This window comes from Phyllostomus discolor, chromosome 5 (assembly GCF_004126475.2).
Source record: "Phyllostomus discolor isolate MPI-MPIP mPhyDis1 chromosome 5, mPhyDis1.pri.v3, whole genome shotgun sequence".
Classification (NCBI taxonomy): Eukaryota; Metazoa; Chordata; class Mammalia; order Chiroptera; family Phyllostomidae; genus Phyllostomus; species Phyllostomus discolor.
Genome location: NC_040907.2, coordinates 126155002 through 126179883, shown reverse-complemented (window position 1 = coordinate 126179883; position 24882 = coordinate 126155002). Strand labels below are relative to the sequence as shown.

The 24882-nt window shown below is 42.2% G+C and overlaps 1 protein-coding gene across 1 annotated transcript in view; it reads left to right on the top strand.

The window, feature by feature from the left end:
* Positions 1-3697: 3697 nt before the first annotated feature.
* EIF4EBP2 (eukaryotic translation initiation factor 4E binding protein 2) overlaps positions 3698-24882 on the top strand; it is a 28053-nt gene continuing 6868 nt past the window's right edge. Inside the window, exons 1-2 of the mRNA XM_028513229.2 lie at positions 3698-4162; positions 24271-24456. Coding sequence (XP_028369030.1) covers positions 4018-4162; positions 24271-24456 — 331 coding nt within the window. The 5' untranslated portion in view covers positions 3698-4017. The remainder of the gene's footprint in view (positions 4163-24270; positions 24457-24882) is intronic.

Sequence of the window (24882 nt, the reverse complement as noted above, 5' to 3'; positions counted from 1 at the left end):
GCACCCACTCTTGGCTTGCAAGCTCTGTAAACCATGTGCCATGCCTCTGGGCTGTGGCTTGGCACAGAGCAAGCATCACACACCATTTGCTGTTTGGATGACAGTGCATTTCCATTTCAAAAGTGCTCTCTCTGGTTGGAGCTCAAGCTATCAAAACCAGGCACATGCCACTGCATGCAGTGTGGCCTTAAGCATACTGTCCACTTTCACCTTGCAGGCCAAGGGTAATACAGGGAGGGCTGTACCCTATGAAGAATCTTCTACTAAATATTGGGATGTGGAGAAAGAGAGACAGACAGACAGACAGACAGACACGAAGATGCTGAATTGTAGTAAACAGGCAGATAATAAATTGGCTTCAATGGAGGACTTTATGATGCCTAAGGAATTTTGAAGAAACCACTCCTTGTTTTCTGAAATCTACAACTACAGACTTTTGCTGGCATCACCTGACAAGACTAACAAAGGAGAAAATGCTGAGACTGAAGCATCATCCCCTCTGTCACACATGCTGCTTTCCTACCTGGCCCTCTTCTCCCAGCTTCATGGCCATCGGCACCTTCTTGGACCTGATTGGTGCCTAACCACCATTCCTATCAGCCCGACCATGGTTGGGTCTGATATTTAGTACTCTGGAGAGCACTCTGTAAATAAGAGGTTCCTCCTTTTATTTTTCAGGTGTGAGAACACGTTCAGAGCTCACAGTCACACAGCAGGCAGGTGGAGAGCAAGTATTTGACCCAAGGCATGTCTGATGTCAAACCCTGTGCACAGTGCACTGTTTCCGACCACAGTGAGGGGCTAGAGAATTTCTAGAGATACAGCAGGTGACCTTGGGCAAACTAGCTTCTCTGAGGCTACTTCCTCATCTGTAAATAGGCATAACACCTATCCTTTTATGGCAGTTAGGAGTATTAGAGATAAGATCTCTAGAAGGCCTAGTAAAGCACCTGATTCAGCCTAAATGCCTATATGTTATCTATAATTATCACCACCTTTTGAACATGTTCTGTCTCTTATGTTTTAGGAGCTCGGGAAATGGATATTGCTCATCCCCCAATGAGTTCAGTAGATGTGACAATAAAGAGTGGGTGCCCAGGGAGCATCTTGTCCTCTTTTTAATGCAGGAGGCCAGCAGGTGCAGGAGAAAGAGCAAAGGATGGCCAGCCAGAAGCTTGAGCACAAGTCCCAGCTGTATGGGTCCTGGCTGTGTGATGTCATAAAAGTCATAACCTCTTTGAGCCTCAGTTTATCTATGGAAGATAGATAAGAATAATAAGGTACTTGCTTCCATCACAGAGCTGTGGCTCAGCTTAACTTGAGATAATGGTCTGAAAGTGCTTTGGAAAAGTGTTATCCAAAGGTAATGGGCTATTATCTTTATGATGATACAGATCTAGTGTGGGTGGCCTTATTATAGAGGGTGGGGAACAGCCTTCCTCTGCCCCTGGGAAAGACAGAACCAGAGAGAATAGAGCACAAGGTGACTACAGGGGAGTCGGAAGGAGTGAATTTTGGGAAGCCAAGGGGGTTAAATAGTGGGATAACAGGCTATAGAAAGAGCACGCCTGGGCTGGAGACACTCAAGCCACTTTCATTTTTTAAAACTCAAGTTATACTAATAAATGTTCAAAGTTCCAAGAAAGGGCTGCTCCGATATGATACATTTTACATGTTCAATCCTAGCAGTACATCAGTTATGGATCTAGGGGGACTGTGTCTGTGAGGTCTCAATTGTATCGGCAGCTTCCCAGTCCCCAAAGACCCAGATAACATTCAAAGATAAGATTCTTCTCCCAATTCCAATGTGTGGGTTTTTTCCTCACCACCAAGCAAGTCTGCAACACCAGCTGAGTGTCCTACAATTCAACTCAATTCTGACACTAACTACCTGGAGACAGTGTCAGATCCCACAGGTTATGGACTCAGTCCTTCAAGACTGTGCTCCGCCCCCTCACTTCAGATGCCAATTACAAGCCCAAGTTGTCACCTATGCTTTTGATAGAATGGCTGTAGATTGGAGATTCCAATTACCCTGCCCTTTGGTTTAATTACTTTGCTAGAGTGACTTGCAGAACTCAGAAAACATTCTACTTACTAAATTATAAAAGGATATAACTTAGTTTATTATAAAAGGATACAACTTAGGAACTGCCAGATGGAAGAGATGCATAGGGCAAGATACCAGGTAAGGGTGCAGAGCTTTCACTCTCTCTCTGGGTGTGCCCCCTCTCCAAATCTCCAAGTGTTCATCAACCTGGAAGTTCTCCAGACTCCTCTCCCAGCCTCCAGTCCTTTTTGGTTTTTATGGAGTCTTCATGACAAAGGCATGATTGATGAATCATGGGCCATTGGTGATCTCAATCTCCAGTCCCTTTGTCCTCCCCAGAGATCAGGGGTGTGGGACTGAAAGGTCCAACCCTCCACTCACATGGTCAGTTTGGCTCACTTCTCTCTGAGAAGTGAAGGAGTTGCTGTTTTACTTGGGTTGAACACACGTCTCAGCCTCCATCTTCCTCCTTCACAAAATAGGAAAATAGCTGTGTTGAAGGTGCCCATAACTATCTTTCCAATTCTGTCTTGGGCACATTGTGGGCAGAGCCAATGCTGCTTAGAGCAGCAGTTCCCAAAGCGTGGTCTGGAGAACCCTTGGGGTGAGGGGCTCCCTGAGACCTTGTCTAGAAACCTGTGAGCATACCTCTTTTTCAACTACATACCTGTATGAGTCTGGGTTTTCTCCATATACCTGAATCAATACATCACAACAGACTGAACACAGAAAGAGATGTGAGACTCCAGTTGTCTTCTACCAAGCAGACATTAAAATGTTTGCAAACATATAAAACAATGCCACTTTTCTCACTTATTTGGGGGGAGGGGATATAAATTTAAAAATATGTTAACATATAGTGGCATTTTATAAATTAAAGAACATTTAAAAATTCTGTTTTAATTTTAATACAGTAAATAGATATAATCCACACAAACAAAAGCTCTTTGGGATCCTTAATAATTTTTAAGAATGTAAACTTTGAGGCCAAACTTTCAGACTAAAAAAGTCTCCTCCTTCCTGGAGGAAAGAATAGGGTCTCAGATCTAGATTTTTTTCAGGTACCTCGTGGTCCTAACCTTTCCCTGTGTTCAGTTTATCTCTAACTCAATACTCATCCTTGTGACATGGATCGTGATTACCGGGTATCTCTTTCTTTTCTTAATGTTTCTTTGTTGCATTATGTGTGTATATAGAGGCTGGCTCTAGAAGGATACACAATAAACTGGTACTAGTGGTTCCCCCTGGAAAAAGGTATTGGGAAACTGGGAGGCTGTGACTCCGTAAATCTTCCTGCTCTGAGTTTTTAATACATCATGCATGCACTGCCTATATTTATGATTCAGCAGTGAGAAGTAAAACTACACTTTTGTTTAGATGGTTAGGAAGCAGAAGTCGGCTCGAGTAAAGTAGTGCTGATTGACGCAAACGAAAAACCAGTAAAGTTTTTTGTGCCTAACTTCACGGGACTCACAAAAGCTGCGTGCAGGTCCCCTCCCGTTATCGTCTGGCGGGCTGGGAGCCGAAGTGGGGAGGGACTGTCCTCTCTGCCCACGGCCCCGCCCCTCGTAACTGGGGCCCCGCCCACAAACGTCACTTCCGGCAGAACCCCTTCCCCGAACTCCCTCTGGCTCCCGCCTTCGCCCGCTTCCGGTTGTCGTCGTCGCCGCTGCTGCCGCTGCTGCTGCTGCTGCTGCTGAAGCTGCAGGCGGAGGCCGGAGGATCGGGCGGCGGCGGCGGCGGCGGCTGAAAGGGCGGCGGCGGGAGCGAAGCGGGACGAAGGAGCTAGAGGAAGCCTGAGAGGAACGAGCGGAGCGCGCTCAGCTCCGCCTGCTCTCCCGCGCGCCGGAGGATCCCGGAGTAGCCCGGGCCCCCAGCGCCGCCGCCGCCGCCGCCGTCGCCGCCCCCCGCTTGCCTGCTCGCCCGCCCGCCCTCCGGACAAAGCCCGAGAGCCCGCGCCCAGAGCCATGTCCTCGTCCGCCGGCAGCGGACACCAGCCCAGCCAGAGCCGCGCCATCCCCACCCGCACGGTTCCCATCAGCGACGCCGCGCAGCTACCTCATGACTATTGCACCACGCCTGGGGGGACGCTCTTCTCCACCACACCGGGAGGTGAGCGCTCGCCGTGGCGCCCGGCACCGTGCGGTCCACACCGCGGAGCCTGCAGCCAGCTGCCTCCTCTGCGTCCCACTAGTCTCCCGCTGCGGTCCTTTAACTTAGGGCGTGTCCACGCTGGGCCTCTCCCTTGGGCCAACTCTCCCGACCCAACACTGCCCAGCTCCACCAAAGCCCCGTGGGACTGCTTTCGGGTACCTTCGCATTCTCTCTTGCCCGAAACTCGATTGGGCGCGCGTCCACTCTGGAAGAGTGGCTGTCCTGTCGCGGGTGGGAAAAGGGCCCCTGTTCCCGCTTCGTGGCAGATTTATGCACTCGACCTAGTTTTCTGCCCCCTCTCCTCTTCCTCCCGGGCAAATCCGTCTACACTTGGCCTTGCACTCCCTCCTCATTACTTCTGCTGCTTACATGTTGTGCGTTTGTGCACGTTAATGCTTGATTTTGGAGCTGTCTCCTAGGCCTTTTTAGAAAGGAAGTTGGGGAGAGTAATTCGCTCGTGGGACCTAGCGATGGCTTGTTTTGCTGCTTTCAGAACACGAGGAGGCTGGAATGCGGAGTGTGGAAGCCTCGCCCAGCGCTATCCTGCTTTGACAGCATTGTTTACTCGGCGGGCGAGGCCTCACGGGGCGGGGGCGGGTGAGGCGGGGGCAGTCCCCAGGCTGACGGAGAAAGTGATAAAGTAATGCTCAAGTGATAGCCAAAGGAAAGGAAATGGGGGCGGTAGAGCGCGGCAGACTTAGGGTAGGATTTTGGTAGCGGCGCGTTTGGAGATAGATCGAAGAGGCCGTTATCAAGAAGGACACCCTGGCCTGTAGGATTGCTTGATTTTGAGGAAGGGGCAGTGCAGAGGGAGGTTCCTGGGCATTGCTTACCGAGTACGACCAGGAGCTGTTTACAAGGAAGCACACTGGGGTAGAGGTGAAGTTTTGAATTGGTCACGGGAAATGGGAGCTCAAAGGTTGTGTGTTCTCTGACTGGGCTGTTCTCCAAAGGGAGGAAACTGGAAAGAGGGACCTTATTGAAGGGAATGGTGCTTCATTTTTAACTTCAGAACTTTGCCTTCTTTTGGTGATGGGGTGCCCGGTCACCAGAGGGCTGGAACTGCAGTGGCAGCCCCTGCATTCTCAGAGGTTGCTAGATCGTTCCTGTGGGCTGAGCTCAGCTCGCCAGTCGTGCTGCAACCAATCCGGTGCAGTTAGACCTTGGCGATCCTTGAATCCCTTGCACAATTGCAAGGGACCTTAGAGTAAGAAGACCTCCTTGCCAACAAGGGATAAAAATCTGAGTGCTCCATAGAGGAATCTAGCCAGGCCATTCTAGGGAAGGGGTGGCTGGCTCAGGAGACTTTAAAGTGACCCAGGCAGGAGAAGTTCATAATGTGTATGGAGAGCTGTGTTTAAGGAAGTTTGAACTGCAGAACAGCGGAGTTTTTAGTGAGGTGGCTTACCTCATTGGAGAAACCTCCCTCCTGACCTGATCTATTCAAGGCCCACCCCTGAGCATGTTTTTAATCATGAAAGAGTTTGGCAGACCAGAGTCTGCTCCAGATAGTGTTGCCTTGAACTTGAACTGACAGCTTTTAAGAAATGGATATTGTTTTCTGAGGTGATGGAAAGGAATTTATAACTTTCAGAATTCTTTGTGGTCAGTAAATGTCTGTGCTTCCAACAGTTCAGACCATATGTCATAGTAACATTTGCAACTGAGCTATGTATTTGGGGAAGGAATTCAACTTTTAGCTATATAGTAGTGATTTTTCAACCTTTTTCAGCTCATGGCACACATAAAGTAATCACTAAAATTCTGTGGCACACCAAAAATATTTTTTGCTGATCTAACAACAACAACAAAAATGTATAATTTTGGTTCATTCACACCGGATGGCTATTGTTGTGTTGGCTGTTGTCATTTTTTTGACAATCTAAGGGAAAAGAGGTCAGTGCCCCTGACTAAATAGTCAGGTATTGCGTATTGCATGCTTTAAAAGTTCTTGCAGCGCACCAGTTGTTGAAAATTGCTGCTAAATAGTAATCATTATTCCCCTGAGGGAAGAGACACAGAGGGGCACCCTTTTGGCATATTTCTTTTAAAATAAAGGCATAGTCCTTAAGCTTTACTTTAAAGATGTAATCCAGTCTAATGGTCTGGATTGGTTCTGAAAATGCTTAGAAGACATCTGCCAGAACTACTGATTCAGTTATCCTTCCTCCCAACACACACCACTGCTTTCTCAAATATCACTTAACCTGTCTCCGGATAGTTTCTACACTTTTGTTTGTTTGTTTGTTTGTTTCAGATTTAAATACTTGTCATGTTAGCTCATATATTATTACATTAAGCCTGTATTTATTGGTAGAATACATCGTGCTCTTTGGGTTTTTAACGCAAAGACTTACTTAATGTGTTTAGAGAGTATAGCACTGTTGCAATTGGATTTAACCACTATTTTATAACAGTTAACACAGTGCTGTTTAGCTGTTCAATAACTTACTGATTTAATTTTCCCCTTATGATTTGTTCATTTCTCTTGCTGCATTCTTCTCCCCTGCTCCCATGTAATTTTATTTCCCGGAGCCAAGGTAGGATAGTTTGTTGTTATTCAGTTTCCTCCAGACAATTGAATTGATGCTGTTAGGTGTCTTAAGTGAGCCTTGTGGGCCCAGTGCAGTGCAGTGCATAAGGGAACACAGACATTAAAGTAGGATATGCAGTCCTTGCTCTGAATGGTCTTCATTTTCTTGATGAGTGTTGAGGATGGATAAGATTTTTAGTTTTAGAACAAAAAAATTGAATCGAGTTAAGTGCTAGCTTACGTATTTCAGGCTTGAAAATGTTTAGAAAAATGAGTCAGTAGACTTGTGTTGGAAATCTTTATTTACTGGTAAGGAAGGGAATTAGCATTTCCTGTCTCAGGAGTATGCTACACGTGTCAGAGCATTCCAGAGTAACAGTTGATGTGCTGAGTGCCCTAAATCACAGGTGGCAAACCCAAGGCCTGTGGGCCGAATCTGGCCCTCCACCCTGTTTTATCCGGCCCGGCACCTTGTTTCTACCCAGCAGCAGTGCCGAGCTCTCCCTTAACAGTCAAGGAGTAGTTACATTTATACAGTCCTAAAGTTACATTTGGCCCTTTGAAGGCAACCTCGAAGCTGATGCAGCCCCCAGTGAAAATGAGTTTGACACTCCTGCCCTAAATAACCACACTGGGCAAGGACATTTGATTCTCCCCCCCCCCCCCCCTTTAGTCCTTTATTCATTGGGGATCAGAGAATACAGTCTACCCTTGAAAAGGTTTCTCAAAGTTGCCTTCCTGCAGTTTGAGAAGTGAGAAGTGGATGAAAACACACTTGCTGTAACCTCTTAAATTTCTCATGTTGCTTTTCTAATTATTAGGGAAGAGGAAATTTTTTGTTAGAATAAATTCCAGGCCAAAAAAATGCCCTTTGATTTTACTTTAATTTTGGTTCTTTGAGAAGCTATTCCTAGCCTGAGTGGAAGGTAAAGTTATTATGGTTCGCTTCACTTTAATGACACTCTGGTTAGCTGAGAGAAACTGAGGCCCAGAAAAATTAAATAACTTGTTAGTGAGTGTCAGACTGCTAATTAATAGCAGCAGGTAGCCTCAAATTTAGTGTCTTCTCCTATCCCAGTTTCCTCCTTCACTATCATAAGACGTTTATTTTACTGAGAAAGGACGTTTTCCAAATATTTAAAGAGACTTTTCTGTCTCTGGAATGCTAGCTAATGTGATTCTTTCTGCTACCTTATTCCTTTCGTAAATTCTCAACTGTCCTTCAGGGAGACTTGTGCTCTGGGGAATTAGCAGAAACATAGAGACCTCTTTTAGCCTTTCTTTCTGCCCTCTTTCCGCCTTGCATAAGAGAGTCATCAGCTGTGGAAAAGTATGCTGTTGCCATAACAAGAGCGCAAGAGGGGAACTAACAGTGATGCTCTGAACTCTTGTTCATGCCTTTACTTTTTCTCTCTGCCAGCTGGAAAGTTGCTGTGATTGGTTCACTGGGCCAGAATTACCTGAGGCCATTGAAAGGGTCTGTAAATAAAGGAGAAGACAAGAAGGAGGGAAAAAGAATCTGCTTGGATTATTAATAAAATAAGAGTGCCTTTGGGGGAGTCCTGAGTTTTAATCTGGTTCGTTTCTTAGAGATGAATAGAACTCTTTGTGTAGATATGAGAAAGGAAGGTCAGTTTCTTATTGTCGTAAAATTTCTAACCCAGTGAGTGACCTTGGGCTGAGTTTATTCCAGGGCAGAAACTTCTGAACAAACCTGTACTATTTGTCTCTCTAGCTTTAGTTAATTAACCAAAGGGCTTCATTATTACATGTGAGAAGTGCATGAAAAACAAAATGAAAGGTGTTCAGCCATTTTGCTTTGTGTTCAAGGAAGGTGGTATTTACTTATCTCAGAGTAACGCAAATTAACATGTGTTCTCATTCCATGGGAGTGTCAGCTTCAGTCTCATATTCATCAGCTGCCAAAGTGTATATCAAGGAAGACGTACTTCATTTTTTTTATGTTGGGGGAGTTTTTCTGATGTGAAACTGAAGTCTGAGCCTGGGGAAGGCAGCAGCCCTCATCTCCTGGTTCAGGGCAGCGCTTTAAGTCAGGTGCAGATTGTCAAGTAGGTGGCAGCACGCACAGCAGACGTGTGCACAGTTGTCTTCCACTCTCCTGAGGCTGGTGGTGAAATAGGAAGGATGAAAAGTGGCAGATTGTAGACTAGCATTCCCAGGGGTTAGTTAGCAGACTTTGAGGACTGGAGTCTTAGAGACATTTTTATAGGAGGGAGTCTTGCATGGTTTACAGACACTGTAGGCTTGGTCACGTGTGTAAAGGTTTGCAGATCAGACAGGGTAAAGTTAATGTGCGGAAAAGTAGTTCATCTGGTTGGAGAGGAAGAGAGCCTGAGCAGAATAGTTTGTTGGTGAATGGCAGAACTTCGTCTTTACTCCCAAGACTTCAGATGAACGGATCAATATTTAAAAGATTTTTGTTTCCCTGGCTGGTGTGGCTCAGTGGATTGAGCACCCACCTGCGAACCAAAGGGTCACCAGTTTGATTCCCAGTCGAGGTACATGCCTGGGTTGTGGGCCAGGTTTCTGAATGGGGATGAACAAGGGGCAACCACACATTGACGTTTCTCTCCCTCTCTTTCTCCTTCCCTTCCCCTTTTTCTAAAAATAAATAAATAAAATATTTTTTTAACAGAAGAGTTTTGTTGCTCCATTTATACTAGGATAAAAATCATTTGAGACTTGCAGTCATTCAATTTACTGAATAGGTGAAGCCTAGGTTATCATTTTCAAATATTTTTTTTTGTCATGCAACTTTGTTTTGTGAAGGTCCCTTAAAACCTGTGTGCTCCTTACCACCCAGCAGTTTTCATCCAAAATGTGGCTAATGTTTAAAGACCCTCTTCACCTGGTTCTCAGGTCACAGCTTCAAGCCAAAAGCCCAGAATTCTTTGAGTGCTGACAGCTAAATAAATTATCTTTCACATCTCTAGGACAGCTGGACTGACAAATAGAAGTTGTTCGTTTCATTGAGTAGTTTAAAAAAGTAAAAATCTTAAGAAGCAGGGATGTTGCCCTGGCTGGCGTAGCTCAGTGGATTGAGCGCGGGCTGGGAACCAAAGTGTCCCAGGTTCAATTCCCAGCCAGGGTACATTCCTGGGTTGCAGGCCATAACCCCCAGCAACCGCACATTGATGTTTCTCTCTCTCCCTCCCTCCCTAAAAAAAAAAAAAAAAAAACAATTTTGTTAGATTGTGTTGTGACAGCTGTCATATCAGCCTGCATGTAAAAAAACTTAACAAAATTGGTAAATTTTTGTGCAGCCATTTTAATACTGAAGATGAAAGAAAATACATAACATTTTCAGCGTATTATGCTTTATTATTTCAAAAAGTAAAAACACAACTGAAACGCAAAAAAAATTGTGCAGTATATGAAGAAAGCACTGTGTGGATGTTAGCTGTGGATTTTTAAGATACCTTTTATCAGGTTGAAGATGTTCTCTTCCACTCCTAGTGTGTTCAAAGGGGGTTGGTTTTGTCAAGTGCATTTTTTTGTGTGCATCTTCTGAGGCGATTGTGTGATTTTTATTTTGTTGATACGGCAGTATTACATTAATTGATTTTTGGATGTTGAACCAGCCTTGCATTCCTGCGATGAATCCCACTTGGTCATTGTATATAATCGTTTCTATGTGTTGCTGAATTGGGTTTGCTAATATTTGGTTGAGGATTTTTGCATTTGTACTCATGAAGAATATTAGTTTGTATTTTTCTTGTGTTGTCTTTGTTCAGAGTGTCAAGGTAACACCTCATTCAATGTTAAATTTTTAAGAACTAGCCTGCCGTTTTATAGCAGGAGTGCTGACAATTTACTGGTGATGATAGACCATGGCTCTCTAGGTTCTAAGAGGTATGTATCAGAAAGTGAGAGGCTTGTGATTCTTCATTTTAAGATGTTACAGTTAGTTATTTGAGCCTTAGAAAGGAGCTCATCTCATCACCAGAGACTGTGTTGAGTTGAAGTGAAAATGCTCTCAGATTTGAGAAGTCCCTCAACTATTAGGTATCAGATAAGAACAGTGACCCAGTCCAGTGATCTTCTAGTAGGCTTTTGTCTCTTATAAACTTTGTTGATAGAGTCCAAGTTCTTTACTGCAAGTAAAAGTTGGTATTGATAGATATGCATTGTTTTCTTATTTTTAAAATAAGTACCCATGAGGATTGAATTTACGAGGAAAGCACATAGTTAGAGTGAAAGCCAGATTTGAATCTGCGTGCTTTCCCCATACCAATAGAACGATTCTTCGTGAATTATTAGCATTATAGACAGAGGCTGAGCCATATCTGTGAAATCTAGTCCACAGAGAATGGATGCAGGATGCAGTCAGGTCCAGTTGGATCCTGGGAGATCACACCAGGATTTCTTGGAATTCAGGCCTGGCTTTTCTTGTGGAGAAAAAATATTTCAAGATGAATGTTCAAGCCCAAACAGAAGAGGACATATTTGATATACTTATGTTGATCCAGATTTTCTGATGGCCAAGGCTAGACAGACTTAAAATCAGGTGGCATTTATTTGAGATTGGTTCGTGATTTACATGCCATTTTGGATCTGGTGCTACCTTAAAAGATCACTTGTTTCAACTCATTTTGCAGTCAAGACTCAAGAGAACCATACTTATTTAGAGGACTTTGCTTATTTGTATTGATTTCCAAACTCCTGGGTCACTGTGTGATCTTTCACAAACACTGTTAACTTCTTGGACATTAGTATCTTCATCTGTAAAATAACAGGCTTCCTGCATGCAAGATGCTTTTTAAGTCCTTTTTCAATGCTGGACCTTCCAAATAGGAGCATAGTCATCATCACCTTTCCTTTTATCCTAGAGTGTCTTCTGTGATAGCAGTGTCCTAAGTGATTGGGTGGGGAGCCATCATTCTCCTTAATATCTTGGAAATCTTGGTCCCAGAAGTTACTGGTACATGGAGTTAGCCTAAGGACAGTAGGGTTGGCTTTGCACAGTCTTTGGATATCTTCCATTCACCACAATAATTTAATCATGCTAAGTTATTAGGTCACAAGGCTCCAGTTGTACCTTTTGTTGATATAAAAATTGTCCCTTTTTTGGTTTTATTAGCACTTTAGGGATTTAATGGTTACATATACTGAACATAGGTCAGCCACCACCCACCTCCCTGGAGGGTACTGAGTTAGGCAGCAGCTTTGAGTTTCCTCTGGGTTCTCTGGCTTGGAGCTTTCAAGAGACTGTCTTTTTTTTTTTTTAAAGATCTTATTTATTTATTTTTAGAGAGGGAAGGGAGGGAGAGAGAGAGAGAGAGAGAAACATCAATGTGTGGTTGCTGGGGGTTCTGGCCTGCAACCCAGGAATGTACCCTGGCTGGGAATCGAACCTGGGACACTTTGGTTCCTAGCCCGCGCTCAATCCACTGAGCTATGCCAGCCAGGGCAAGAGACTGTCTTTTCATCCAGAGCCTGCGTGAAGAACAGATGCTGAGAACCGGAGTTTGTTCAGCAGTGTTCTTTAGTCCAGTCAGTCAGACACAAACTCTTATCACCTTCCCAAGTTGGAAGAATAAAAAGCAAAGAAAACTACTTTCTTTATAGTTCTGTCTGTATTTTTACTTATTTTCTTTTTCTTTAAGATTTTGTTTATTTATTTTTAGAGAGATTGGAAGGGAGGGAGAAAGAGAAGGAAAGAAGCTGTGCGAGAGAAACATTGATCAGTTACATCTCACACACCCCAACTGGGGACCTGGCCTGCAACTTAGGCTTGTGCCCTGACTGGGAATAGAACCGGAGACCTTTGGGTTCACAGGCTGGTGCTCAATCCATTCAGCCACACCAGCCAGGTCTTCTTATTTTTCCCTTAAGAGGGGGTGTGGCCAGAAGAGGCTGACTTCCTTTCAATAGAAGCACTTTGCTGCTTGTCCATCTTCTATTTCTTTCTTTTTTAAAATATATATTTGTTTATTTTTAGAGACAGGGAAAGAGAAGGAGCGAAATATCAAAGGGTAACAGAAACATCGATTGCTTGCCTCTCACACGCCCCCCAACCAGGACCTGGCCCACAACCCAGACATGTGCCCTGATGGGGAATTCAAACCACAGATCTTTTAGCAGGACGACACCCAACCCCCTGAGCCACACCAGTCAGGGCTGTTTTTCTTTTAATCCTCACTCAAGGGCGTATTCATTGATTTCAGACAGACAGACAGACATCAGTGTGAGAGAGAAATACCAATCTGTTGCCTCCCATATGCACCCCAACCGGGGATTGAACCTGCAACCTTTTAGTGTCCAAGACGATGCGCCAGTCAACTGAGCCACCCAGTCAGGGCCATCTTCCTTCTGTTTCTGATCACTTGGTGGGCTCTTACATGAGGCATAGATGCAGAAATCTTGAGACTTCCTAATGGAATACTGAGGTTACTTGTCAAGTGCTTTGTTTCTTTTAAATTCATTCTCTAGTTTTGAAGGATATCTTCCTTCCTCATGGCCCCTGCTGCCTTAGCAGTGTCGGTCTAGTATGTATATATATTCACAAGTACTTTGGGGTCACCTTTTTTAAATTCCTTGTGATTTTTAAAAAATGTTTTATATATTTACTTTTAGAGATGGGAGAAGGGAGGGAGATACAGAGGGAGAAGAAAAACATCAATGCAAGAAAGAAACATCAGTCAGTTGCCTCTTGTATGTGCCCCTACTGGGATTCGAACCCACAACCCAGGCATGTGCCCTGACTGGGAATCAAACTGGCAACTTTTCGCCTTATAGGAAGATGCCCAGACAACTGAGCCATTCTGATCAGGACCCTTGTAATTATTTTTTTACACTGTCCCTTGATCTTAAAAAATTTTGTAGGGGAAAGGCTTTAAACAAAGGAAATTTATGCTTGCATTTTTGGAGGCTGGAAGTCTGAAATCAAGTTTATTTTTTATAGTGTTAAAATATACATAACATAAGATTTACCATTTTAATCTTTTTTTTTCAATCCTTACCCCAGGACATGCTCATTGATTGAGGGGAAGGGAGGGAAAGAAGGAGAGAAACATTTATGCAAGTCTCGCTGCCTCTTGGGCCCTCCCCGCCCAGGGATCGAACCTGCAATCCAGGCATGTGCCCTGAGCACTGGGAATGGAACCCTTAACCTTTTGGTTCACAGGACAATGCTCCAACCAACTGAGCCACACCAGCCAGGGCCATTTGAACCAGTTTTAAGTGTACATTTTAATGGCATTAACTACATTCACACATTGTTTTGCAACCATCTCCACCATGCATCTCCAGGACTATTTTATCTTCCCAAACTGAAACTTCATATCCATTAAACAATAACTCACTATCACCCAGCCCTCTCAGCCCCTGGCAGCCACCATTCTACTATCTGTGTGAATTTGACTACCCTAGGTACCTGTGTAAATGAAATCATTCAATAATTGTCCTTTTGTGACTGACTTCTTTGATGCAGCATAATATCTCCAAGATTCATGTAATCTCCCTTTTCTCTTTTGCATTTATTTTTTTAATACCTATGAAAGTAAGGTTTAAAAGTGATAGTAATATTAGGCTAATAACAAAAAGCAACATTCTCATGCCCCATGCACCCCCTCTAATCTTCATTTCTACTCTAAACTCTTTTAGCTGTTTCTTTTAGTGTTTACCTCTGGATTTCTGAGTAACATGATTTAATGCTATTTCTCTGTTTTTGATATTAACAATTAGCTTTCTGTGGAAGATGAGTATTTAGTTACTATATACATCTTCCCAATACAGATCTGTCCGGAAAGTATCCAGCCATGCCCTGTGAAAAAAGACACTTATTGAAGAAGATACAAAAAACATTGTACATAGGACAATAATGCCTCAGTCCCCTTCAAAGTAGGCACCTTGGGACCTCACACAGTTCTCCCAGTCACCATCAGCTGCCCCATCATATTTTCTTGAATCTCATCAATGGTCTGAAATCTCTTCCCTTTCAAAGGTGATTTTAGTTTTGGGAAAAGCCAGAAGTCGCAGGGCGGCAAATCTGGGCTGTAGTAGGGCTGTGTCGCCTAGGTGATTTGATGTTTCCCCCCAAAACTGCACGAGATGTAGTGCACAAGTGGGTACATTGTTGTGATGAAACTGCCAATCACCAGTTGCCCAAAGCTGTGGCATTCTGAATCATCCAAATAGTTTTCACAGAGTAATGTTCAAGATTAATGCAAAATTTGATAGAGATTTATTGTTCTACTCACTGAGTCATTTTGAATGGGGCGGCCACACAATATACATGCTCACTCAACAGCGTCTACCACCCCCACTGACTAGTCTAGTGAAGTTTTCATTGTTCACGCATGCGCATTCCAATCCTCTCGCCTTGGCTGCCCGGTTGCATCAATGTCATGCAAAACATTCTTGTTATATTAACAATGGTTAGACATTTTCCAGACAGACCTCATACATACTTCTACCTCCAAACTTACTAATTTAATTTTTAATCCATTTTGGTTAAAATAATAATTATTAAATTTAGGTAAATATTAAACAGATGTGGCTGACACTGTTGGTTTCCAGCCCAATAGTTATTCCACCTTCTTCTGTGCTACCCCAAATTTCCTTATTTTTTTTTTAAGTGATGGTGTACCAGGACCCAGGTATACACCATGACTACTCTGGCTTCCCCAGTGTCCATTCTGGTGGGCATCTGACCCAGTTCTGGCCAAATTAGATGAGGGGAGAAGTTGCCTAGAAGTTTTCAGAGAAAGAGTTTTCTCTTCAGTGGAAAAAGCCCCTTAGGGAAGTCCCATTTGACTCCACACTCTCCTGCCTGCCTGGGACACTGTTGTGTGAGGGTATAGATCCATCTCAGTTTTGTCACCATGTTATTTAAGCTCTGCAGTTGGGCGAGTTATGTTTCTGTTCCTGGCTGTGTTTTTGCATGAGTGTAGCTTAATTCTGATTCTGGAAGCAGCCTTAGTTAAACAGAATTTTATGATGGGGTCCCTGTGAAAGTAGAATAACTACCACCTTGTTCATTAGTTTTACTCTTGTGCTTGCTAGTCATGTCAGCACCAAGAACATGCTGGCTCAAGGTGGTAGATTTACCCTAATATCTAGTCACCAAGGGATGAAGAAAATTTGTCAATATATGATGGTGACCCTAGCTTTAAAAGTTTTTATTTGTTCTGATATCCAAACATGAAGACTAAAGTAATAAGTGCATATTTTAAAAACAAAATAGGAAAAGAAATATTGAACAGAAGTGCATAAAATGCAAAGTAAAGTGTCAGTAAACAACTGTGTTTAATAGTTTCTGTTTATAGTGCTTTTACTGATTACCACTGTTGCTGTAATTAATGTGAGTATACTACAATTTCTTAACATTAGACAATATCGTTGACTTTCTATTAGGAAAGATGAGGAATCCAGGATACTTTCATTACTTTCTACCGCATTTCCCCTCTCAATTTACCAATTCCTGTACATTATGTTATCAGTTTTGGTTCTTTTGAATAGTTACCTTTAAAATTCTAAATAATATAGTTAAACCTTTGTGTTTATCTATCAGCTGTAGCTCTCCTCTGCATACAATTATACTGCCCATCTGTCCTACCTGTCCTTTGCCAGTAGGGTCAACCTTTCCATTTTAACTTCTCAACACAAAACCAAGGGGTATGATTATTTTCATAGAAAAGGAAATGGAAAATTCACTGGAAGGAAAAAGTTTCTCTAGTCAAGGTCAAGTGATTTTTTTTTTAAACATTCCACCAATTGATCATAATCATGCCCTATTTTATTTTGTGTTATACGCAAGCTGTGGGTTTCTTATGTGGTCTTTTGATTTCCCTTAAGGTAACTTGTTTCTAATTGTAGAGGTGATGGCTGACAGTAAGTCAGGAGGACATGAACATGACAGCAGTTTGGAAGAAAAGTGAATTACTGGGAGGTCTTTGCTTCAGAAAATATGTCTCTGTGCATGTGTATAAGAGACACTGAGTGTTTTAGGTTTTCTAATTGGTTGTCTTGGAATTCATGCAATTTCACAGTAAAAACAATATTTAACAAAGGAAATAAGGGGGGTTTTTCCTGGCATTTTATTCATAGTTGAGTCTTAATGTTTTTCGTTGAATAGTTTTGGTTTTTTGAATGTCATACGTTTCTGAATTACCCCATAGACTCTTCAGTCACTAACAGGTTGACTCCCCTTTTATTGCTAATTGTCTGCTACAATTAATTGTTTTTAACTTGTAGTGATCTAAAATTCAAACCTGTAAAATACCATGCTTTTGTAATTATATTTTCCCTGGCTGTATTTGAGACCATTGACAGCATCATTTAAGACTAGTTCTTCAGGGTGTCTTCCTTTCTAAATAGTTTAATTTTTTTGCATTCAAATCCATGTATCCTAGGGATCCACTAAAAAAATTATTAGAAGAACTGTTGAGTGAGTTTAGCAAGGTTACAGTGTAAAAGATTGGTGTACAGAAATGAATTGCATTTCTACACACTTGCAATGAGCAATCCAAAAACAAAACCAGGAAAAACAATTCCATTTGTATTGGCATAAAAATAATAGAATACATGGCAGTAAATTTAACCAAAAAAGCTCAAAACTTATACTATGGGAACTGTAAAACATTGCTAAAAAAAGAAAACTTTAAAAAACCTAAATAAATAGAAAGGCATTCCATGTTAATGGATTGATGGTTTAATATTGCTAGGATGGTAAAAGTTTCCAAATTTATCTATACATTTAGCACAATCCCCATGAAAATCCCAGTTGACTTCTTTTGCTAAAGTTCACAGGCTAACTCTAAAATTGATGTGGAGCTTTTAGAGACCTAAAATAGCCCCAAAAATCTCAAAAAGAAAAACAAAGTTGGAGTATTCACACTTCCTTATTTCAAAAGTTATTACAAATCAAGACAGTGTAGTATCAGGTACTGTCATAAAGATAGACATAATAGAGGAACGGCAGACCAAAAATAAACCCTCACGGTTATGGCCAGTTGATCTCTGACAAGGGTGCCAAGACAATTAAATGGCGGCGGTGGGGGGGGGGGGGTCCTTTCAACAAATGATACTGGTGTATTTGGATATCCACATGCAAAAACTGAAGCTGGAGCCCTGGCCAGGTGGCTCGGCTAGAACATTGTGCTGTGCACTAAAAAGCTAGGAGTTTAGTTCCTGGTCAGGGCACATACCTTAGGTGATGGGTTTAATTCCCGGCCGGAGTGCTTACAGGAGGCAAGGGATTGATGTTTCCGTTGCACATATGTCTCTCCTCACCCCCCACCTCTTCGTCTCTCTCTAAAATCAATAAACATATCCTCTGGTGAGGATTAAAAAAAAAAAACCTGAAACTGGACCCCCATGGCTGAAAGACTTAGCTGTAAAAGCTAAAACTATAAAACTTTCAGAAGAAAATGAGCACAAATCTTTATTACCTTGGTTAGGTGATAGTTTCTTTAGAAATGACACCAAAAGTTCAAGCAACAAAAGAAAAGATGTAAATTGAACTTCATCAAAATTAAAAACGTTTGCCCTTCAGAGAACACTGTCACTGAAAAGTGAAAAGGTAACCCACAGAATGAGAGAAAATATTTGCAAATTGTATATGAATAAGGGACTTCTATTCATCATATGTGAAGAACTCGTAACTGTGGTAAATAGACAGCCTGTTAAAAAATGGGTAAAGGATCTGAATAGGCATTTCTTCAAAGAAGATATGTGTTGGAATGGTCAATAGGTTTGTGAAAAGATGTTTAAGACCATTAGCCATCAGGGAAATGCAAATTAAAATTAAGCCACCATGAGATAACCACATCACACCCACTAGAATGGCTATAATTAAAAAAAGGTAAGTGTTGGCTACAATGTGTATGAATTGGAACCCTCACACACTGCTGTTAAAAATGTAAAATAGCCCTGGCTGATGTGGCTCAGTGGATTGAGTGCCAACCTGTGAACCGAAGGGTTGCTGGTTCGATTCCCAGTCGGGGCACATGCCTGGGTTGCCGGCCAGGTCCCCAGTGGGGGGTACACAAGAGGCAACCACACATTGATGTTTCTCTCTCTGTCTCTTTCTGTCTCCCTTCCCCCCTCTAAAAATAAGTAAATAAAATCTTTTAAAAAATGTAAAATGTCTGGTCACTTGGAAAACAATCTGGTAGTTCCTCAAAAGGTTGAGAACAGTTACCATATGATCCAACAATCCTACTCTTAGGTTATAGGAGTAATATCCAAAAGAAATGAAAATATACAGAGTGGGACAAAAGGAGGTTTACAGTTGTGAGTACGCAAAGCAGTTTATTCTTGTTATTTATTATTGTATTTTTAAAATTATTTTAAGATTTTATTTTTTTTATTCTTTAGAGAGGAGGAGGGAGAGGGAAAGAGAAACATCAGTGTGTGGTTGCCTCTTGCACACCCCCCACTAGAGACGTAGCAGGCAACCCAGGCATGTGCCCTGACTGGGTATCGAACAGGCAACCCCTTGATTTGCAGGCTGGCACTCAACCACTAAGCCACACCAGCCAGGGCTACTATTGTATTTTTTATATAAACAACTGTAAACCTACTTTTGCCCCACCCTGTACAAAAGCTTGTCCACACAAAAACTTGTACATGAATGTAAAAGCAGCATTATTCAAAGTGGAAACAACCCAGATGTCTATCTACGATTAATGGATAGAATGTGATATATTCCTACAATGGAATATTTGGCAATAAAAGAAAAATGAAGTACTGATAAGTGCTAAACACGTATGAACCTTTAAAATATTAAGTGAAAGAGGCAGTCATAAAAGACCATAGTATATAATTCCATTTATATGAAATGTCCAGCATAGGCAAATCTAGAGACAGAAAACAGATTAGTGGGTGCCTGGGGCTGGAAGAGGTTGGAGGAGAAGGAGAAGGGACTGCTAAATGTGCGCAGGTTATCTCTGTTGATGACAGTGCTCTAAAAACTGATTATGGTAATGGTTGTACATTTCTGTAGATATACTAAAAACTATTGAGTTCTACACTTTGAGTGAATGAATTATATCTCAAGAAAGCTGTAAAAAAGTGCCCTATCACCTCTGCAATCAGAAGTTCTTCAAAGTTTCTCTTATACCATCTCACACATATAGATAGTTCTATTACTTCCTAGTTATTTCAATTAGTTTTTTTTTTAATCCTCACCATAGAACATGGTTTGTTTGTTTGTTTGTTTAGAGAGGAAGGGAGGTGGGACGAGAGACAGTGAAAACATTGGTTACCTCCTGTATGCACCCTAACTGGGGATCAAACCTGCCATCTTTTGGTGTATGGGACACGCTGCTACCGAGGTAGCCTCCCAGCCAGGGCCCACTTACAGTTTTTTAATGCATATGTTATTGCTAAATGTAATTTATAAATAGAAAGCTTTTATCTTGTGCATTTTTCCACCACTCATCTCCAGTTTCCAAGCTTGGTGTATTGCAGAAATGAGAATAATCTTGTTCTGACTTGCAAGTTGAATGTTACAGCATTTCACAATGAAACCTCACCCTTCTGAAACCTAAGGATAACATCAGAAGTGTGTGTGTGGAGGGGTAATAGCAGATGTGCAAAGTCCATCCACTAACGCCCCTTCCTTCTCTCTGTTCACTGGAAAGCCATCAGGCCCCCTCTCAGCCCGCTTGCTCTTATTTTACATATCCTTCTAGAAAGCAGACCACTGATTTCCAAACCCAACAGATTAGGAGTTTTAAATTTCAGTGGGTGAATGGTGTGCTATTAATAGAATCATGCCCTCCCCATTCATATGTTGAAGCCCTAGCCCCTTAGGTGAGGGTATTTGGAGATGGGGCTTTTGAGAAGTAATTAGGTTTAGAATAGGTCTTGAGGGTGGAGCCCTCCTGATGGGATTAATGTTCCTGTAAAAAGAAACTCTGGAGAGCTTGCTCCCCCTCTTCTCCTTGTGAGAGCGCGGTGAGAAGGTGGCTGTCTGCAGGCCCACAGGGGAACTCTCAGCAGAAACAGTTGATGCTGGCCACCTTGGATCTTGGATTGTTCAAGAACTGTAAGAGAATACACGTGTGGTTCTTTTTAAGCTATGCTGTCTATGGAGTTTTGTTATGGCAGCCCATACTGACTAAGGCATGGGCAAAAGGCAGTTCTTAGCCTAAGAGTGAGGGAGGAGACAAACTCTGGAGGGAAGGGTACAAGCACAACCCTGGCCATCTGAATTCTGTGCAATGTAAGGAAAATAAAGAGCATCAATTGAATAGGCCCTGAGACTTTCTACGTGACAATATAGTATTAAAAAATGATTTTCCAGCCTGGCTGGTATGGCTCAGTGGATTGAGTCCAAGCCTGTGAACCAAAGGGTTGCTGGTTTGAGTCCCAGTGAGAACACAAGCCTGGGTTGCGGGCCAGGTTCCCAATAGGGGGCACGTGAGAGGCAACAACTCGGATGTTTTCTCTCCCCCTCTTTTTCTTTCCCTTCCCCACTCTCTAAAAGTAAATAAATAAAATCTTTTTTAAAAAGTGATTTTCAAAATCATAACCTGATTCATCAAGAAAGCATTGAATAGTTTTCTGTTTAAGGTAGTAAAATATTTTAAATCCATATTAGAAAATTTTTTATCTAAACTACTTAGAATTATTCACTTTTTGAAAGTTGAACTGTTCTCTGCCATCTAAAATGACTCATAATTTCCAGGTGCCTTTTTGAGTTGTTACAATTCTTATTTTTCAAAGCAAAAAGGTTGAAGGTAAATTTCTGCATTCCTTGTCCTAAAATTATATTTGAAACAAGATATAAGACTTGTGTCTTTTTTAAATAAGGAGCAAATGATTTCCAGTTTTTCTGAGTGTTCTAAGGCGTTGGAGGGAGGCATACAAAACTGTTGCACTAAGGTTAGGATCATGGTCCGTCACAAATGGACTACAGGCCTGTATGTGTAAATGTTTCTAACAGTCAAACTAGGAAGCTAATTCTAGCCCACTCTCAGAAGACCTAGAGATGTCCTTTGTGAAGTTTTGTCCTTTTCCTGTATCCTTTAGCCTTATAGGTGAAGAAGCCCCGCTAACAGCAGTTAGAGCTGTTAGCCTGGCTTGCGCTATGCCGTCCTTCAGAGATCAGCATCTCTACCAGCATCTTCTTTTATTACCAAAGTTCGTGATGCTCCTTTAGTATTCTGAAATAAATTTCTTAGGTTATATAACCTACCTATTCACATAATTTTAAAAATTGTGTATTTCTCTTTCATGTAAGAAGAAATACAAAGATTAAGTAATTTATAAAATGTATAGAAAAGCAAAAACACCCTCCATCACTTCTTGAAGAGTGGTGTGTTAGGGCAGATGATTGGTGGTCTGTGTTACATAAACTGCCTGCCACACCTGTGCTTGTTTACCCTGTTATTTATGCTGAGTGGTATACCCTTCCATCCCTTTCACTTCAGACAGCTCGCTTCCACTCTTGGAGATCATAGTGACTGAGGCGCACGGGAAAGGGGCTGGACTGGGAGTCAGGAGACCTCAGCATGAGTTCAGATTGTGCCCTGGTTGGCTTTGTGACCTTGATTAAGTCACTTTTCTGAGTCTCAGCATCATCCATCAAAGTGATCTCTATTGTCCCTTCCATCACTGTCTTACTGATTCTTTCATATTTCATCTACTCTCAAAGTACTGTTTCTAGGGTTTGGGAAGAAGGATGAAGCTGGGTTCCTAACTTTAAGGAACACTACAAGACTGGGGAACTTGAAAAAATATTAATTTTCTGGTTCTAATGCCAAGGATTTGAATTCAATTTGAATGTTTTTAACAAGCATCCCTGTTGATGCTTATACAGATAGCTGCAAAAATGCTATCTTGGTAGGTTCTAAATATGGTACTGTATTTTTCTTAATTATAGAGAGGGTGAGAGCCAAATATTTTATTTTCACATCTTATAAACTATAACTATGACTGTGTGCAGTATAGTTACAATAGAACTAGACAGTAAAAAAGAAAGTTGATAACCTGTAGAGTTGGTTTACAAGTCTTAAAGATTTTTATTTTAAAATGCTTTCACATGCTGATAGATTCCCATCTGAATCTGAGACTTAGTGATTCTTTCCTGGGAGAGTTTTGCAGTATTAGTGAGAAGAGAGTGTGGTTAGTACTTAATTTTGATGGTTAAAGCAAGGCTGGTCGGGGGTGGGGGGTAGTGTCCCTGTTGGCCATTTCCTCACCTAGTTTGACACTTCTCCATCTCATCGAGAGGAAATTATTTACTGGCATTTGCATAAAGTGTCACGGCACCACTGCAGCTGTTACTCCCAAGAAACTTACTGAGTTTATAGCTCATTTCCCAACTGTTTATTTAATGTTGGTATTATTTATTTAGATTAACTATTCATTTCCTTCCTTTCTGGGGAAGACCCCAGAGTTGTCATTCCTCTGGTAGTAAATGCCTTGCTTTTTCCCACTTGCTTACTCACATTTCAGCTAGATTAGCTGGCCGTTGTGCTTATTCTTCTGTTTCCTGGGCTGTAGCTGTCACCTGTTATTTGAGGAAATCTGCCTGAGCTAGACTCTCCTTGTTATAATATGGCAGGATTCTTTCCTTTTACTTGGAATCTAAAAGCATTGATCAGCAGATAATATTTACATTCTGCCTCTTTAAACTATGTAACTTTGTACACAATTTTATTTTCATTCTCTTTAGCCTAAACCCTTAAATCAGGTTTTTCTTCCCTGGATTTAAGCCTAGTATGGGCAAGATGCCTTCACATGACTACCTCCCTTTGTTATTTGGCCAGGGATGGCTAGCGTTCTGGTCCGCCACTGCCCCTCCCGCCTCCCCTGTTCGACAGACACCACCTCGTGGTCCCCACGTTCTCTCCTCCTGAGCTTACTGGAGTCTGAGAGTGGGCAGCGGAGCTCCAGGCATCCACTGCATCAGGCCGTCATCAAGCATCTCTAAATTGTCACTTAGTTTTTTGTCTTATTTGTAGCCATTAGTACCTTGGGAAGACCAGGAAAGAAGAAATAGCAGCAGTTTTTCTTAACTGTTTATCAGGTAAAGTGCACTCCAGAACTGTTACAAAATATTTTGGTAGCACTTACTTGTAAGCAGACCCGTTTGTAAAATAGGGGACTGGCTGCCAATTTCATGTTCTACTACAGCTCTGTCTGGGAAGAATGTCAATCTCAGTGCTTTTAACCTAAAGGTGGCTATCTGCCAACTATATTTCAAACTCTGTTGGAGATCTACTGAACGAGTGGGACCTGCATCAGACATAAATGAGCCCTGGCCCTGGCATAAGGAACTCACAGTCTTTAGAGGGGCAAACAGATAAACCACCGTCCTGAAATAGGTCATGTGCATTGAGTAAGATGGGGGGAAGAATGATTTTCTAGAGCTGTGTAGAGGAAGCGATGTTGGGGCTGGGGCTCGAAGGATAAGCAGGGAGTTTCCCCAAAGGGTGTGGAGGAAAAGGTATTCCAGATGGCAAAGGGGCCAGGGCGGTTAGAGCCAGCCCTATTTCCTCGATTTGCAAAATAACCCCTTAATTTGTTTAAAACTCTTTCCACTGATGTTTTCCAGGAACCCGAATCATTTACGATCGGAAGTTTCTGTTGGATCGTCGCAATTCTCCCATGGCTCAGACGCCACCCTGCCGTCTGCCCAACATCCCAGGAGTCACCAGCCCCGGCACCTTAATCGAAGACTCCAAAGTAGAAGTAAACAATTTGAACAACTTGAACAATCATGATAGGAAGCATGCAGTTGGTAAGAGAATGTCAGAACTGGGAACCAAGGAGGCAGCTCTGGAAATTTGAATGCCAGTCAGCTGTAGTTGAAAAATGCCGATGCCTCGGTTATAACTAATGTTCAGTTATATGACTCTAAGGTTCCCACCTCCCCCCAGTCCCCTCACCAAGGTGAATTGAAATGTTCTGGAAACCTTAAGTTTAAATCAGACTTCATCTACTGGGTGCAAAGGAAAAATCCAAAATCAGGGAGTGGTACATTCCAAAGATGACTCCTTGAACTTAGGCTTTATGGGACTAGGGAGAACACATACCAAACACCTCAAAACCATTCAGTAGTCCCCATTTTCATCGTTTTTATGGTGTGGGGAAAAGCAGTATGTTTTTTCCCCTGTTTTCTAAGATTGCCTACAATATTTAAATAGCCCCTACACACACACATTTA